The sequence below is a fragment of the Phocoena sinus genome, chromosome 19, assembly GCF_008692025.1.
Source record: "Phocoena sinus isolate mPhoSin1 chromosome 19, mPhoSin1.pri, whole genome shotgun sequence".
NCBI lineage: Eukaryota > Metazoa > Chordata > Mammalia > Artiodactyla > Phocoenidae > Phocoena > Phocoena sinus.
This window is the reverse complement of record NC_045781.1, coordinates 13,511,741-13,528,545: the sequence shown is the minus strand read 5'-3', so window position 1 is coordinate 13,528,545 and position 16,805 is coordinate 13,511,741. Positions and strand designations below refer to the sequence as shown.

General features: G+C 54.1%; 1 protein-coding gene across 1 annotated transcript in view; it reads left to right on the top strand.

Annotated features, from left to right (window-relative positions):
* The window catches only part of SIPA1L3 (signal induced proliferation associated 1 like 3), a 235,854-nt gene that overhangs the window by 208,125 nt on the left and 10,924 nt on the right, over positions 1-16,805 (top strand). Inside the window, 3 exon segments of the mRNA XM_032612477.1 lie at positions 1,665-1,886; positions 13,147-13,312; positions 14,163-14,406. Coding sequence (XP_032468368.1) covers positions 1,665-1,886; positions 13,147-13,312; positions 14,163-14,406 — 632 coding nt within the window.

The window sequence follows — 16,805 nt, the reverse complement described above, 5'->3', positions numbered from 1 at the left end:
TAATGTTTGACTTCCACCTGTTTTTCTGGATGATGTCTTTATATTGATCCTGGTGGGGATTTGTTGAGTTTCTTAGATGTGTAGATGAATGTTTTTTTGTCCTGTTTGAGGAGTTTTCAGCCATTATTTCTTCAAACCTTTCTTCTGCCCCTTTCTCTCTTCTCCTTCTGAAACTCTCAGTGAGCATGTTTCGATATGCTTGATGCAGCCCCAGAGGTTCCACTGCGGCAGAACCTGCCTGTTCACTGAGCTGGGCAGAGCCCCCAGGCCACAGTGTCAGATTCCCTCTGTTCTTACCTGAAGTTCAGTTTTTCAAGCATAAAGGATACTTGGATTCTTGCATGCCCTTGGTCAGTTTCCAGAGTGCTGAAATGATTGTTTTTGTCGATTTTGTGCTTTGGGGGAAAGAATTTGCCAATCTCCTCATTCTGCCATAGTCAGAATCCCACCCCTTCAATATTGCTAAATTGACCTTCAATAAGGATTTATTGACTTGCCCTCCAAGGACGTTAATTTTCCCATTAAAGACCTCTTACTTGAAGTGGAATTGGAATTTTATTTAAAAGTTTTAAAAGCTGATTCGCCTCAGTGGGTTCAGCAGTTGGGCCCCCACGAGTCGGGTCCTAGTTAACAGCGTGAGGTTCATTGTAGCATTAACTTCACAGGAATCCAGCATTTGGGATATCGAGCTGTGGTTTTAGATTAGATCAGCTGGAGTGGTGTCCGTCGTGTAGCAGCGCGCAAAAAATATTTGAATGAAGAGGCGTAGCAAGGTATAAGTTAAAAAAACAAGAAACCCATAAGCTACAGAGCAAGTTATTAGCACAATCCCAGTTATATATAAAAACAATTCTCCCACCCCTCAAAAAAAAGCTCCTGTTTTCTGGTTATATGCACTTTGTTTTTGTGTTTATTTGGTTTTGGCTGCAACATGCAGCTCATGGGATCTTAGTTCCCCGACCAGGGATCTAACCCAGGACCCCCGGCGGTGAAAGTGCTGCGTCCTAAACCGTTGGACGACCGGGGAATTCCCAACACGTGTGGTTTTGTTTTTGCGGTACGCGGGCCTCTCACTGTCGTGGCCTCTCCCGTTGCGGAGCACAGGCTGCGGACGCGCAGGCTCAGCGGCCATGGCTCATGGGCCCAGCCGCTCCGCCGCATGTGGGATCTTCCTGGACTGGGGCACGAACCCGTGTCCTCTGCATCGTCAGGCGGACTCTCAACCACTGCGCCACCAGGGAAGCCCCACGTGTGTTTTTAATCATAAGAAAGGGTTAAGAAGGAAATAGAGCAAGCCGTAAACCACGGTCACATCCAGAGACAGGCAGGTGGGACCCCCCACCTTCAGCTGTGTAGGTTGTGCCTAGGAGACAGGGAATCTCTGGGGCGGGGTGGGAGCATCCACCCATGGGGGGTGACTTTTTAGATTCACATAGAGGTACCAACTGTGCTAGAAGGGCATCCCTGGGGTGGGATCGGGACTATGAAGGCAGCTTTACGTTTTCTCCACGTAGACATCTATGTATTGGAATTTTCCACAGCAGTAAAGTACTTGTATCTCTCCTGGGTGAATGAAGTTTTGTTTCCCAAGAGGAAATTTAAACAGATCGGTTTTTCAAAAAGTGGGATGGAATTGGCTTATTTCTCTCATTTTCACATTGCAGCGACATGAGCTCGAGGGCCGGCTACCCCACTCAGGTTCACAAGACGGCCAGTGCAGAGACCCCGCGGCCCTCACAGCTGGCCCAGCCCAGCGCCTTCCAGCTCTCCGCCTCCGTCCCCAAGTCCTTCTTCTCCAAGCAGCCCGTGCGCAACAAGCACCCAACAGGGTGGAAGAGAACAGACGAGCCCCCGCCACGGCCGCTCCCCTTCACTGACCCAAAGAAGTAAGTGCCTGGACGCCCGGTGAGACCCCAAGCTCGGGCGTCTCGGGGTGGGGAGGAGGGTGACACCTCGCTCCCTCATTCCTCAGGACACCGTGCCAGTCTACACACTGGGAATACAGCTGTGAACAGGCGGACAGGGATCCCTGTCAGCTCGGGGAGCTGACAATGCCTGTTGGGGAGGCGGACAGCAAATAGGGTAACTAAGGAAAGCATGCAGCAGGTCAGGTGGTGGCTAGCACTGTATGGCATGTAAATGAAGGCTGTTCCAGGCAGAGGGAATAGCAGCTGCACAGACCCTGAGGCAGGAGCACGCTTGGTCTGCTGGAGGAAGGCCAGTGTGGCTGGGATCATGTGAGCACGTGAGGTCAGAGAGGCGATGGACACAGACCGGGAGGGTCTTGTGGGCCCCACATAAGGGCCTGGGCGTCTGCTGTGAGTGAGGGGGAGCCGCGGGAGGATCTGGAACAGAGGAGGGGCGTGACCTAAATTGGGTGTCCACAGGGTCCCTGTGGCTGCGTGCGGAGCACGGCCTGCATGGGGCAGGGAGACCAGCGAGGCGCTGCTGCGATGGTCCAGGCAGGAGACGAGGGGCCTGGAGCAGGATGGAGGCCAGGGAGGGTCAAGAGGGCGGTTTCGGGAAAGATTCTCTGACGTGGGAGCAGGCAGGCTTTGCTGGCAGATTGGCTGTGGTGTGAGAGAAAACGAGGTTGAACATGATCCCAGGTCTCGCAGCCTGAAGGATGGATGGACTCTCCTCGGGCTGAGACGGGGACTGAGTGGGGAGCAGGCTCAGGGGAGCTCAGAGCTCAGTCCTGGACAGGTTAAGTTTGCAACTAGAAGACATGGAGGAGGCAGTCGGGTAAGGAGTCTGGAGCTCGGGGGAGAGGTCAGGCTGGAGAGAGAAATCTGGGCGTCATCAGCATAAAGGCACGAGGCTGGAGAGGAAGGGAGGTGTAGGACTCAGCCTGAGACCCCTCAGTGTTCATACGAGGAGGAGCCCGGGGTGACAACTGTGAGCCGTCAGCGGGACGAGCCCGGTTGAGCCTCACAGAGGGGACTGCAGGGTGCGGGAGAGAAGGCAGGGCAGCATAGGAGGCAGCTGGTTTGCGGCATTTTGCTGTGAAGCGAGAGAGAGAGCAGAGAAGTCATCAGTGAAGACAGGGTTTTTGTGTTTCCAAGTTAGAACGTGATGATACCGAACATTTATCGAGTACTCACTTGTGCCAGTCTTGGTTCCGAGCTCTAGTCCAGGAATTTGTTCACCGAATCCTCCTCAACAACAGCTCCGGGAGGTGGACCTGTTATTCGTCCAGTTTTACCCATGAGGCACCTGAGGCCCAGAGGCTCAGAGCTGGGAAGGGACGGAGCTTGGATCAGAGCCTTGGAAGCTCGGGCCAAGGCTCCTCTTCAGTTGGGTTGGGGGGGGTCTGCCCTCCCCCATCCTGTTCTCGGTGATGTCCTCTTTCATGACCTGGTTGGGGCCATTCAGATGTGTGCTGGCACAGAGCTCCTAAGGAGAGAGGTGTCAGGAGACAGAAACGGGATCCCTGGAGATGTGGGCAGGGAAGCAAGCTGAGAATCCAGTTCACGCACCTCACTAACAGCTGGGGGCACCCGGAAAACTAGATTTGGATCCTTCGCTCCCCTGATTAAAACCTCCAGTGGCTTGCCCCACTCCCAGGATTAATGATGAAGGCTCACATTTACAGAGCACATATATCGTACCAGGCACTAGGGCACTGTGTGCTTTGCCTAAAATCCCACCTGGACCCTGCATGACCCGCCCCGTCACCCCTCTGCCCTCATCCCCTCCCACTCTCGCCTGCACTCACTCCACTCCAGCCACCTGGCCTCTTCCCACTCCTCAGACTTGCCAAGTACAGGCTGACCTCAGGGCCATTGCACTGGCTCTCTCTGGTCCCTGGAATGCTCTTCCCCCACATCTTGTGGCCGTCTCGGGGAGGGGAGGGGTTTGGTCCAATGCCACCTCCTCAGACGGGCCTTCCCAGCCTTCTGTAGCCCCTGCCGTCATTCTATCACTGGCTTCTGTTCCACTGCTGATTTCTCCCACTGGAAAACAGGTGACTCTGTCTTGACTTGTAGCCACCTGGCACTGTGTGGGTGCTCCCTCAGTGAATGGAAGGTATGAGCCTCGTATCTCACTTCATTCTCACTGTAACCCCAAAAATACAGTAAGGCTCCCACTTTTCGGGGTGGCCGGAGGGTCAGGCCCTGTTGACCCCACTGTGCTCCTCCACGAGGGCAGCTCCCCTGGCCTTCCCTGGCGTGTATGCTGTTCCTCCTGCCCAGGTCCCCCCCAGCCCCACCTGGCTCACTCCTGCCCATCTGTAGTTTGCTAGGGCTGCCATAAAAAAGTACCGCAGGGCTTCCCTGGTGGCGCAGTGGTTGAGAGTCCGCCTGCCGATGCAGGGAACACAGGTTCGTGCCCCGGTCCAGGAGGATCCCACATGCCGTGGAGCGGCTGGGCCCGTGAGCCATGGCCGCTGAGCCTGTGCGTCCAGAGGCTGTGCTCCGCAACGGGAGAGGCCACGACAGTGAGAGGCCCGTGTACCGCAAAAAAAAAAAAAAAAAAAAAGTATCGCAGACCAAGTGGCTCAACAGCAGAAATGTATTTTCCCAGAGTTCTGGAGGCTGGAAGTCGGAGTCAGGGTGTCAGCAGGGTTGGTTCCCTCTGCGGGCTGTGAGGAAGGCTCTGTTCCACGCCTCTCTCCCAGCTTCTGGTTGACTTGCTGGCAATCTGGGGGATTTCTAGGCGTGTAGGTGCATCACCCCAATCCCTGCCTTCGTCTTCATGTGGCCTTCTCCCTGTGTGCGTGTCTCTGTGTTCACATCTCCTCTTTTTATAAGGACACCAGTCTTTAGATTAGGGTCGATCCTAATTGCCTCATTTCGCCTTGATGACCTCTGTAAAGACCCTATTTCCAAATCAGGTCACCTTCTGAGACACTAGGGGTTAGGACTTCAACATCTCTTTTGCTTGGGGGACCCGTAACACCACCCCTCAGGTCTCAACACAGACACGCTGTCCTCGGAGAAGCTCTCCCATCCCCCACACCAGGCTTATCCCTCCCCCTGACCCCACGCTTCTTCCCTTCCTCAGCCTCTGTCCCAGGGCACATCAGGCAGTCGTTTCCTAGAGACTTGCTCCCTCCCTGTCAGCCCACCGGACTGAGGGTTCTGGGAGAGCAGAGACACCCAAGCCCCATCCAGGGCCCAGCACATACACAGCAGGTACTCAGAAAACATACCTGGATACATGACAGCTGTAAACAAACAGCAGCCCCCCCTTTCCCAACATAAAATCCAAAGAAGGCTTTTTACATATGTATGTGTGTTGTATAAACATGTAAACTAAATATATAAAATACTGGGGGGACACAAAATAGTTTCATGGTTTCTTATGTTTATTAATTTAGTTACAGATACATTTTAAAAATCATATGCATAAAATAACATGTTAATTTAGAATTCATGCTTTTGTCCACACGCTCCCATTTCGGAAAGCTGTTTTATTCAAACTCTCCCTGAGCATTTTGGAGACAATATCTTTGTCATTTAAAGACACTTCTGAGTCACCTAACCTAGTTTTCCAGAAAACATTGTCTTTACTTCCAGCTAAATTATTTGAGGCTAAAAGGTTTTTTTTTTTTTTTAATCTGTAATTCTGTTGCTGAAATTTTATCCCAAGGCAAAAGAACTCATTTGCATAACTTATTTACCTACATTTTCTGATACCTCCCCTGCCAAGTACTGTCATAAGCCCTGTACCTACTTTAACCCATTTAATCTTCACTACAGAACAATGAGGTATAGGTACTTTGTATCCCATTTTCCAGATAAGAAGAATCGAGGTACAGAACGGTTAAGTCACTTGCCCAAATTCACTCAGTTAGTTAAGGTCAACAACTGCAAATATTATGGTTGTTGGTTTTATAATCTGTCGCTACAGGTCACCACATATTATGAGATTATCCCCAAAGGAGTAATTACCAAATCTGCCTCCTTTCTCATTGATTCTGGTCAGGGACCTAATGCATCCCCAGAGGAATGGAAAATGGCTGCGGCCGACACGGGGGCGCTGCCTTTCAGCCAGGCTGCTGGCTAGGGCTGTACAACCTGGCCGCATTGATCCTCCCGGCCACTTCCAGAGGAAGAGGCCGAGGCACAGCCAGAAGTGCGTAGCCCAGGTCACCCAGCTGCAAGTGGCAGAACCAGGATTCATGCCCAGAAAGATACCTACCAGAGCATCTCATCTTAGGAGAGACTCAGGGAAGACTTGCTTGCATCCAAGGCAGTGACGTGCGTTTTCTGAAGACTGACTTCTTGGATTTGGGCACGTGGTCTGTTAAACGAAAGACAGAATGAGCTGGTGAAGGACAGAGGGGATACTGAGGGGATCGAGAGCACCTGCCACGGAAGGTCCCTCACCTCGGCCCCTCTGCTGCAGGCCCTGGTCAACTCTGGGGGACGGGCCAGCAGCTCTCCTTCGGGAGATGGCTGGACAGCCCCGTTTTGACCGCTTTGTCCCAAGACACTGAATTTACTGGACTGCCTTCTCCCAACCAGGAGAGGAGCAGAACAGCATGGGGGTCGGGTTGGGACTCGGCTGCTTACCCCCTCCTAAACCCCTCAGTTCTCCTCTCTTTAAACTCGCCGGACAGTCCTCCCTACCTCCCAGCTGTGAGGATTTCCTGAGTTAATCCACGTGAGGACCCCAGCACCGAGGTTGAGCTGCACAGGGCTTAGCGGTGAGGGACGACTAGGCCGATGGGTTGCCAGGCTGGAGCCCGCAGAGCAGGAGGCAGAACCCGTGGCCCTGCGTCCTCAGCCGTCCTGGGCACCTCCTCCCCGCCAGGCTGGTCTCAGCCCAACCGAAAGGCTGGCGTGTTGCTGCCCTGCTGGCCCCCATCCCTGCTGGCAGGCCCAGTGAGGAGGGGGCAGGCCCTAGGGAACAGCCTGTTTGTTGCCTTAAGGTGGAGTGGCGGTTGGGAGGCCAACCCCCAGGTCACGCCTGAGGACCCAGGCCCTGAACGTCCTCATTCTTAAGAAGGGCAGCCCTAGGGCTTCCCTGATGACGCAGTGGTTAAGAATCCGCCAGCCAGTGCAGGGGACACGGGTTTGATCTCTGGTCCAGGAAGATCCCACATGCCACGGAGCAGCTAAGCCCGTGTGCCGCAACTACTGAGCCTGCACTCTAGAGCCCGTGAGCCACAACTACTGAACCCGCATGCCACAACTCGTGAAGCCTGCGTGCCTAGGGCCCGTGCTCTGCAACAAGAGAAGCCACCGCAATGAGAAGCCCGCGCACCACAGCGAAGAGTAGCCCCCGCTGGCCACAACTAGAGAAAGCCCGTGCGCAGCAACGAAGACCCAACGCAGCCAAAAATAAATTAATTAATTAATTTTAAAAACAAGGGCAGCCCTGCCTCATGTAGGGCCACTGAGGGGATGAGATGAAATGATGTGTGTGAAGGGCAGCCTGGGGCCTGAGAGAGGGTGAGCGCTCAGGAGGTGAGCTTTGCTGCTGCTGCAGTTACCACCCCTGCAGTCAAGAGCAGTCCCCCGAGTCAAGCCCACAATCCCACTCTGCTGTCACCGTTTCAGAACGTTGCTCTCAGAGCATCAGTGCTCCCACCGGTAGAGCGATGGAGGTGATGGAGGTGATGGCCGTGAGAAAGGAGAGTAGCCCCGTGGGACACACCAGCCCCAGAGCGAGGCCCCACATCCCCCAGAGCCGCCGTCACCATGTTCCACGCACACTGAGCACCGTGTTCATCGTGAGCACATCTCGGGCTGCTCAGCGCATCAGGCAGACGTGGGTTCTGCGTGTCCTCCACTCACTGCGCCTCGGTCCCCCAGCCTCAAAAGGGGAAGACGGGAGTGCCTACCTCCCAGAGGTGGCGTGAGGATGCAGTGAGGCATAGGGAAGTGCCCGGTCAGCCTCGGCTGGGCTGACAGGCACTGGCATCTAGTGGTTGACACCTGGCTTTTGGGCTCCCTCCTTCCTCGAGTTTAGGGGCCCTGAGGCCAGCTCAGTGCAGCCACGGAAGGAGCAGCATCCCCACCCCATGGCAGGGTTGTCCCCCACTCCCGCCGGCCTCTTCCAGCCATCCTTCCAGGAAAATCCACCTGCTGCCTGAGATGCAGACCTGGTGAGTGTCCTCACCAGCGAGGTTGGCAGAACCCCCAGCTCGGGCTGGCTGACAGTGGTGCTAATTAGCTTAATTAACCCGGCCCCGAGGGAGCCGCTCCAGTTAGAGGCCAGAGCTCCAAGTCAGCTGGGATCGGGCCCAGACAAGTCGGAGCCATTGGTCGCCTTCCACTCCTGGCCCTTCTGTCACGAGAGAAAGAAGTTGCTGTTGTCCGGGTCCTAACTGCAGAGCCTTCTTTGTAGTTTTTGTCTTCCTTTTTCTTTTCTAATGTGAGTGGTTTAATTCCGCAGTGTGGCAGATGCAAGTTCAGACGACGTGAGCAAATTAGAGGCTCTGTCCAATGCTGTCAGTCAGAACCTTGAGAGAGGGTACCTCCTCCTGGATGTTTTTTTGCATTTGTGTTTTAGAAGGTAAAACATGCACAGGATAAAAACCAAACTAGTGCAAAAGGGTTTGCAGTGAAAACCAGGCCTCTCTCCCTTCCCTGGCCCCCTGCCATCCAGCTCCCCTCCCCAGAAGCAACCATTGTTTCATTTATTCTGCATCCTTACAGAAATGTTCCGAACATGACTGAGCACACGTGATTGAGTGTGCTTCCTTTACGCCCCTTTTTATTTATCCATGTGGTCACCTCCTGTCTGTGCTCCAGCCTTTTTCACTTACTCTTAGCTCAGCGACAGTTCCGTATTAGTACATAGAAGTTGATCTCATTCTTTTTAGCAGTCAGAGAATAGTCCATTTTATCCTCAGAGGTCATTAGGTTTAAGCATTTACGGAGACCAGAGATCTTGAGAAGAAGGAAAAAGATCAGAGATGCACAAGCCCAGTTTGGTGTTTTGTGTTTTTTTTAACCTGGAATTAATGCCATTATAAATTATTGCTTAAAATTTTCTATTTAGAAAATACATTGGGGGACTTCCCCGGTGGTGCAGTGGTTAAGAATCCACCTGCCAACGCAGGGGACACGGGTTTGATCCCTGGTCTAGGAAGATCCCACATGCCGCAGAGCGACTAAGCCTGTGCCCCACAACTACTGAGCCTGTGCTCTAGAGCCCGCAAGCCACAACTACTGAGCCAACACGCCACAACTACTGAAGCCCGCATGCCCTAGAGCCCACATGCTGCAACTACTGAAGCCTGCATGCTCTGGGGCCCACGCACCACAACAAAGAGTAGCCCCCACTCACCACAGCTAGAGAAAGCCTGCGTGCAGCAATGAAGACCCAACGTAGCCAAAAATAAATTAAAAAAAAAAAAAAGAAAATACATTGGAAAATTCTTTCAGAAGAAAGCGAATAAGGGCAAAAATGATCAGTTTGACTCTCCAAACTGAATTTTATCATACTTTTTCTCTTTAGACATGTCCCAGCAGCCCACTAACGGTGTCAGCCATATGGAACTTGCAGTGGATAGATAGGTACGGAGTTGAGGGTCAGGGGAGAAGGTTCTAGCAGGATTTCTTCCCGCGAGCCAGCCTTCTGCTGTAGAACTAGGAGTCCTGGAGGTCCTGGGAGCTGGGAAGGCAATTTAGCAAATGAACCCAAACAGAGCAGGGAAGGAATAGTTATGTTCTTTTGGCTTGACTTTTTAAAGTATAGAGAGTAAAGTATCTCTATACTTTTTCCTGTTTTGTAAAAGTCATTTAAGCTTGTTGGAAAAAGAAAGGAGAGAGTAAGGAAGGTTAGAAGGAAGGAAGAAGATGGGTAGGGAGGTTGGCTGGTTGGTTGGAAGGAAGGTTGGTTCCATGTGATACACATTTAACAACTAATTTGGAGTGCCTGCAATGTGGCAGGCCTTGTTCCCAACACTGGACATAGAACACAGAAGGCTCTGAGTCAGGTGGGAGGAGTGGAACCACAAACACAAGCACACAGAACAAATCATCGTGAGGTGGATACAGTGAAGAAGTGGCACAGGACTGCGTGTTGGGACTCACCTGGGCTGGGAGGGAGTTCCAGAAGGTCAAGTGGCCAGGGGAGGTGAGAAGGTGACAGTTGAGCCAAGCTGGATGGATGAGAAGCTGCCATTCACGGGGAATGCTGGGGAGGGCGCTCTAGGCAGACAGAACAGCCAGTGCAAAGGCCCTGAGGCAGGAACATGCCTGGCATGTTTAAGGAACCTTGGGAAGCCTGTGTGGGAGGAGATGAGGGCTGAGACCGGGCAGGACAGATTGTTTCGGACCTCGTGGGCTGTGGTGAGGAACATTTTTAGAAAGTGAATCCCCACATATCCACCTTTGGAGCTGAGACTTTGGTAAACTTCAGTATACCAAGCTAAGCTGTGTGTGAGTTTTGTTTTCTAAAAATGATTTCGCACCATAAATGCCACTTCTTTATTCCCATGTCATGTGGACCAACTCCACTTCTCTTCAGCAGCTAGATAGTATTATTCTGTGATGCCACTGTCCCTCCCTGTGGGGCCTCGCCCTTCCCCTGCTGGCCAATTCTGTTTGCTCCAGAGACAGGACCCCATGAAGTGTCCCCACACACCAGGCACACATGGGTCCCCTTAACACCTGGCACATTAAAGGCCACACTCCCAGATGTAGAACTCCCAGGGTAGAGAAAGTGCACGTTTTAAAGTTTTCAGCAGGTCATTTTACACCCCTCGCAGATGGGAGCCTCGGGGACAGCGCCGGTTTATTGCGGTGGATGAGCTGGAGGCCCGGCCTGCTCCCTCACCAGGTTGATGGGCTCAGGCGCGCCCTGCGCTGAGTCACATACTCCCCTTGTGCAGAGGATTCTGGGAAATGGCAAAATCAAAAGGGAAGAGGGAGGGGTGAATCCCCTTCCAGCTCCCAAGGGAGCAACATGTACTCTGGGGTATATACGTCTCTTTCTCTCTTTGTATCTCTATTTCTCTCTTTTGGATAGAATGCTTTTCCTTTGCCCAAAGAGCATACTTCCCTAATAATGACAGAGCCAGAATTACCCTAGACCTGGAATTCTCATTTGAGAAGGAATACGACCTAACAAGAAAAAACTTACTACCTTTTCTTCCTTCCTTTGTTAAAATCCCAAGGCTGGCAGCTGAGAAAATGAGAAAAAACGTAGACTTCAATCCCCTCAAGAGCCCAAGATATCTTATTTCTTCCTGGGTTCAAAGATTCTTTCTCTTTCTTGAGTTACAAAATGATGACGTCTAGGTGCCAGCTCTAGTTTTTATATTATTATTGTTATAACACATGATTATAGCAAAATAAATTCAGACAGTTCAGAAGGGTGTTGGTATCAGATGAAAAGTAAAAATCTCATTTTTCCACCTCCTAATAAGACTCCTACTTCCCAGAGGTAATTGTTCATAATTTCTTCCAGAATTTTTTTTCAGCATATTATTAAACCAAATGTGATTATATTCCACATGCCATCTCTATGGTACAAACGTGACCGCCAAGTGTGATCGTGACACCGTGGGCTCTGAGGCCTGGTGGCCTTGGCTGGCATCCTGGCTTCTCCATTCATAGGCTGTGTGACTTTGGACAGTTACTTTCTCTCTCTGTGCCTCAGTTTCCCACCTGTGAAATGGAGATGCTAGTAATAGTGGCTCCCAGGGAGGGCTGCTGTGCAGATTTCACAGGTTAGCTCACATGGAGCCCTCGGGCTGGTGGATCATGCCTGGTGCTGTGCTCCGCTTAGCTGTCGTTATCTCTTTCCTGGGGAGTGGCAACACCTCAGGGGAGGGATCTGATTTTCACTGGGGAAGTAAAACCTGATCCCAAAGGCTGGGCCGGAATCAGAAGGCAGGAGGAGATCTCAGGGGAGGTCCCAGGAGTGGAGGACACAGAGCCCCCAGGAGCCAGCCTTGGCCAGGAGAGGGCCAGGGAGCCGGGGATGACGGCCTGCGGAGCCAGCGGAGGGGATGGGAGCAGCAGGAGAGGACTGTGTGCAGCTCGGGGTGCCGGGCAGCCTCAGGTAGACAGTTATAAGAGCAGCTCTCATTTCCCCATTGTCTGTTCTGTGAGGTGCTGGCCAAGCGCTTTGCAGCAAACCCCAAAATGCTGTGAGGTCAGCGTGTTTTCCAGATGAGCAAAAGGATCAGAGAGATGGTGTGACTTGCCCAGGGTCCCACAGCAGGAACAGGTGCAGGTACCTCACGTCTAGATCCTCCCAGCCACCCCGTGATGTGTGAGCTGTCTTACCCCACCTGGTGGATGAGGAAACCAAAGTTAGGGAGATCTGGTGCCAGGCCCTGGAACACCTCAGCCCAGGGGTCTGCTGCCTTTGGCCCTGCACTTGCCCAAAGGGACTGGTCCCTTTGGGGGATTCTCCCTCTGTGGGACCCCATCCCTCTTCTGTGGTTGGAACCCCTGGTCCAGGCCACCTCAGTCTCCCACCTGAACGACTGCCTCCCTTCTTCACTGCCTCCCTGCTTCCATGAGGGTCACTTTTCTGTCTGAGACCCTTCTAAAATACACATCAGGACCTAGCACTCACCACATCAGAGGCTCCCTAGATGCACCCCCAAGTCCCCTCTGTGGCTCATGAGTTCCAGCACATCTGCCCCAGCGCCTCCCAGGCCTCACCTCCTCCCCCTCAGCTACTCATCCCCACCGCTCCGCAAGCTCACCGAGCCTGTTCCCACCTCACAGCCCAACACTTGCTGTTCCCTCTGCCCTGTGTCCTCTTCTACATACCAGGTGGATTCCTGCCTTCCTCTCCAAGTTTCTGGTCCGATGTCATCCCCTCAGAAAAGCCAGCCTCCATCCCCAGCGATCCCTATCCATTTACCCAGCTTTATTTCTCTTCACAATACTTCTCTCTACCTCACATTATGGGGTCTCTGTCTTTGTTCATTTATTCATTGTCAGTCTCTCTGACTGGAGTCAGCTTCACGTTCACCGCTGTATCCCCCGCTCCCCCCGCCGAGAACACGCATGGCACAGGGTAGGTTCCCAGGCAACATCTGTGGGTTGGGCGAGTAGAGAGAATAAACCAAGTCTCTCCTGTGTCCCACTTTCACCAGATGTTGTGGAGAAGCTGCGGTCACTCGCCCAGTGGCGGCCAGCCTTCCCGGGTCAGGACAACCTTGAGAAGCAGCTTGAGCCTCCCGAGACCCCTCTGACCTTGACCATGACCCTCTCATTACAGGCAGGTGGACAGCAACACCAAAAACGTCTTTGGGCAGCCGCGGTTGAGGGCCTCCCTCCGAGACCTCCGCTCTCCCCGGAAGAACTACAAGTCCACCATCGAGGACGACCTGAAGAAACTCATCATCATGGACAACCTGGCACCCGAGCAGGAGAGAGACGCCAGAGTACGTAGAGGCTGCCCCGCCCCTGCCCCCCTACACACACACACAATCAGACAGGCTGGTGGGGGGAGGAGGACTGCCTCTGCCTGCCCGCGGCACCTGCCGGCCTGTTTGGGTGTGTGGCTCCGCAGCCAGGAGTCAGGACGTCGAGCTGGTCAGGGGCAGGATCACAGCGTGAGCCAGCCTGGCAGGCTTGCAGGGGATTTATCTCCACCGTAGCTCACGCGACTGGACCGGGATGCTCTTACTGGCTCTCACGTCCTTCTCGTGGAGCCCAGGGTGGAAGCAACCCCCACCCCCCCCACCCCCGGACCACAGGACCAGGAGTGCAGGAGTGGGGCCCAGGGGGCATTTAGGCTCTTGTGACCCAGGGGTGGGGGGGCCAAAACAGCAGGCGTCCTCAGTCCCTTCACACACGCCCTGCTGCTTTTCCCTCTTGTCCCTGCCTCCCTCTTGTTGGCTGCGAGCTCTCTTGTGGGGACCTGGGTGGCAGCAGTCTCTCCAGGGTTCCCTCCCACCAGCCTGAGCTCTGGGGGAAGCCAGCACTCTGTCCCGCGTGGTCCCCACCAATGACTGGCTCTCAAGCTCCAGCTCGGGTCACCCTGCCTTCCCTGACCTCACCTGGAGCTGGAGGGTGGGTCGGCCCTCCAGAATAAGGTGGGCTGCAGAGGGGGTAGGAGGGATCCCCAGGAGAAAATTGGAGTACGTTGACCAAAAAGGGAGCAGAAATGGTTGGTGGTTGGGTAAAGACCGCAGACGTCCAGGACGGGAAGAAGCCCCTGAGGACGGCGACCCTGGCTGGGCCTGGCCGTGACCACGCCTGGCGTCCCGCCTCCCATCCCTGTCTTGGCAGCAGTCGCCACAGAAGAGCCTGCAGCGGACGCTGTCGGACGAGAGCCTGTGCAGCGGGCGTCGGGAGCCCAGCTTTGCCAACCCTGCCGGCCTGGAGCCGGGCCTGCCCAGCGACGTGCTCTTCACCAGCACCTGCGCCTTCCCCTCCAGCACGCTGCCCGCCCGCCGCCAGCACCAGCACGCCCACCCGCCCGGCGGCCCCAGCACCATCCCTGCCACCGGCAACGGCTTCCCGGAGAAGAAATGTGAGCCCGGGCACCCAGGAGCTGGTTGAGGGTGAGGGGGTGGGAAGCAGGGGGCACGAGCACACAGGTCACCTAGAGATCAAAGGTTAGAGATCAAAGGCTGGGGGTCGTCAGTGTCACAGCTGACGGAGGGAACCGAAGTGCACGGGAGCTTCGGGGGGCCCTGATGACTGAGCACCGGGTGTCACCCACAGAACAAGGGGTTGTTGGCCAAGCATCAGGGGTCTCCTGGGGGTCACCTAGGAATGGGGGCACCCAAGGACTGGGGTCATCTGAGACCAGAGAGAGGGTGTTAGTCTCTCTAGGTGTCTCCAGACTGGAGAGTTCATCACTAGGGTCCTGACCCCGCTTCCCCAGCCCCGTGTTCCAGCACCAAGCAGATCGCCTCGTGAATATTTATTTACGTAAGTGACGTCCCCCAGGCCTGCCAGCTCTGGAAGGGAAGGGGGTACAGGGGTGTGACCAGCATCAGCAAATAATTACTGAAGGGGGCGCTGTGCACACGGCCTCCATCAAAAAGCTGTGCGCTGGCTGGGGTTGGCCGTACCTTCAGCCCACCCTGTAATCCCTTATCCACAGCCCCAAAGGCTCTGAAACTGAAAGGCCAAGCAGAAGTTTGGGCCAAGCTCACTGGGCAGCAGTGCTCGACCTGAGTGGATGTGAGGCTGTTTATGGTCCTCCTTCACCCCACTTGGTGTGAACGATCAGTTGCTTCGCTGAGGAGCGCTAGTGTGTTGAATAGGGGTACTGCCGCCCTTTCTGGGTGTGTATGTATGTATAGCGCATCATACTTTATCAAATCCCAACGAATCTTGACTTCAGAGATGTGTCCACCCCAAGGGTTTCAGCTGAGGACCTGTGGCCCTGTAGCATCTAGATGGAACCCTTTTGTACATTGCAGGGGATGGGTTGGAGGAGGCTCTGGGACTTTTTTGAGGGGCTCTATCTCCCCCCTTAAAATTCTTCCATGGCTCCCCATTAACCTAGTATCTGGGTCCATGCTCCTTGCCTGGTGTTTTGCCCCATGGGGGGAGCCCCACCTCAGTCCCTCCACTTCACAGTACCCTCCCTTAGATCCTTCTGTCCCCCACTCTCTCGCCTCAGGGCATTCCACGTGGCTGGTCCCTCTGTTGGCCACGCTCTTCCCCTAACCCTGTTCTCGATAACTAACTCCTGCTTCTCCTTCAGGGCTTTGCTCAGTTATTGCTCTGGAGGCCTCCCTTAAGCTCCAGCCTGCGTCATCCCTCCCGTCTTAAACTCCAGAGCACCCGGCCTGCCCCTCCGTTGCCTTCGTTCCACGGATGTTTCTTGAGCACCTGCTCTGGGCCGGGCTCTGCTCTAGGCACGAGGCACACAGCGGGAGCGCGTCAGAGCAGCCCTGCCCTTGTGGGGCTGAGCTTCTTGGCAGTTCCTCTTGCAGCTTCACTCTGTGTCTCCTTCATTTGCATCTTGCCTATACTGCCCTGTCCGTGCTGCAGGCAGGGCCCAGCACATAGTAGGCATTTGACACACCATGAGGAGAAGGCAAGAGGGGCCAGGGCAGGGGTGATGTGCACAAAGATCACAGACCCACACAGGGCAGACAGAATGCCCCTGAGTAGCTCTGCTTCATCCTTTCAGTCTCACCTAAGATGCCACTGCCAGGACGTTCCTGGCAGTCCAGTAGTTAAGACTTCGCCTTCTAGTGCAAGGGGTGCGGGTTCGATCCCTGGTCGGGGAGCTAAGATCCCACATGCCTTTGGGCCAAAAAAATAAAATAAAATAAAACAGAGGCAATACTGTGACAAATTCAACAAAGACTTTAAAAATGGTCTGCATCAGAGACTTCCCTGGTAGCGCAGTGATTAAGAATCCACCTGCCAGTGCAGGGGACACGGGTTCAACCCCTGGTCCAGGAAGATCCCACGTGTCACGGAGCAACTAAGCCTGTGCATCACAACTACTGAGTCTGCACTCTAGAGCCCGTGAGCCACAACTACTGAGCCTGCGTGCCATAACTCCTGAAGCCCGTGTGCCTAGAGCCTGTGCTCCACAACGAGAAGCCACTGCAGTGAGAAGCCCGTGCACAACGAACAGTAGCCCCCGCTTGCCGCAACTAGAGAACGCCCACATGCAGCAACAAAGACCCAACACAGCCAAAAATAAATAAATTAATTAATTTTTTAAAAAATGGCCCACATCAAAAAAAAAAAAAATAGATGCTGCTGCCTCCAGGAAATCCTCCTTCCCCAGCCAGGCTGCCAGGCTGAGTCAGACGCCTCCTCTGGGCCCCCACTGCCCCCTGGCTTGCTCCCATCCCATCCTGCTCACTCTGCCTTATGTTTTCCCATCACAGCCCCACTCACTCCGGGCTGTCACTGTGTGGGAATGAGTCTGTCTCCCCTGTTGGACTGGGGGCT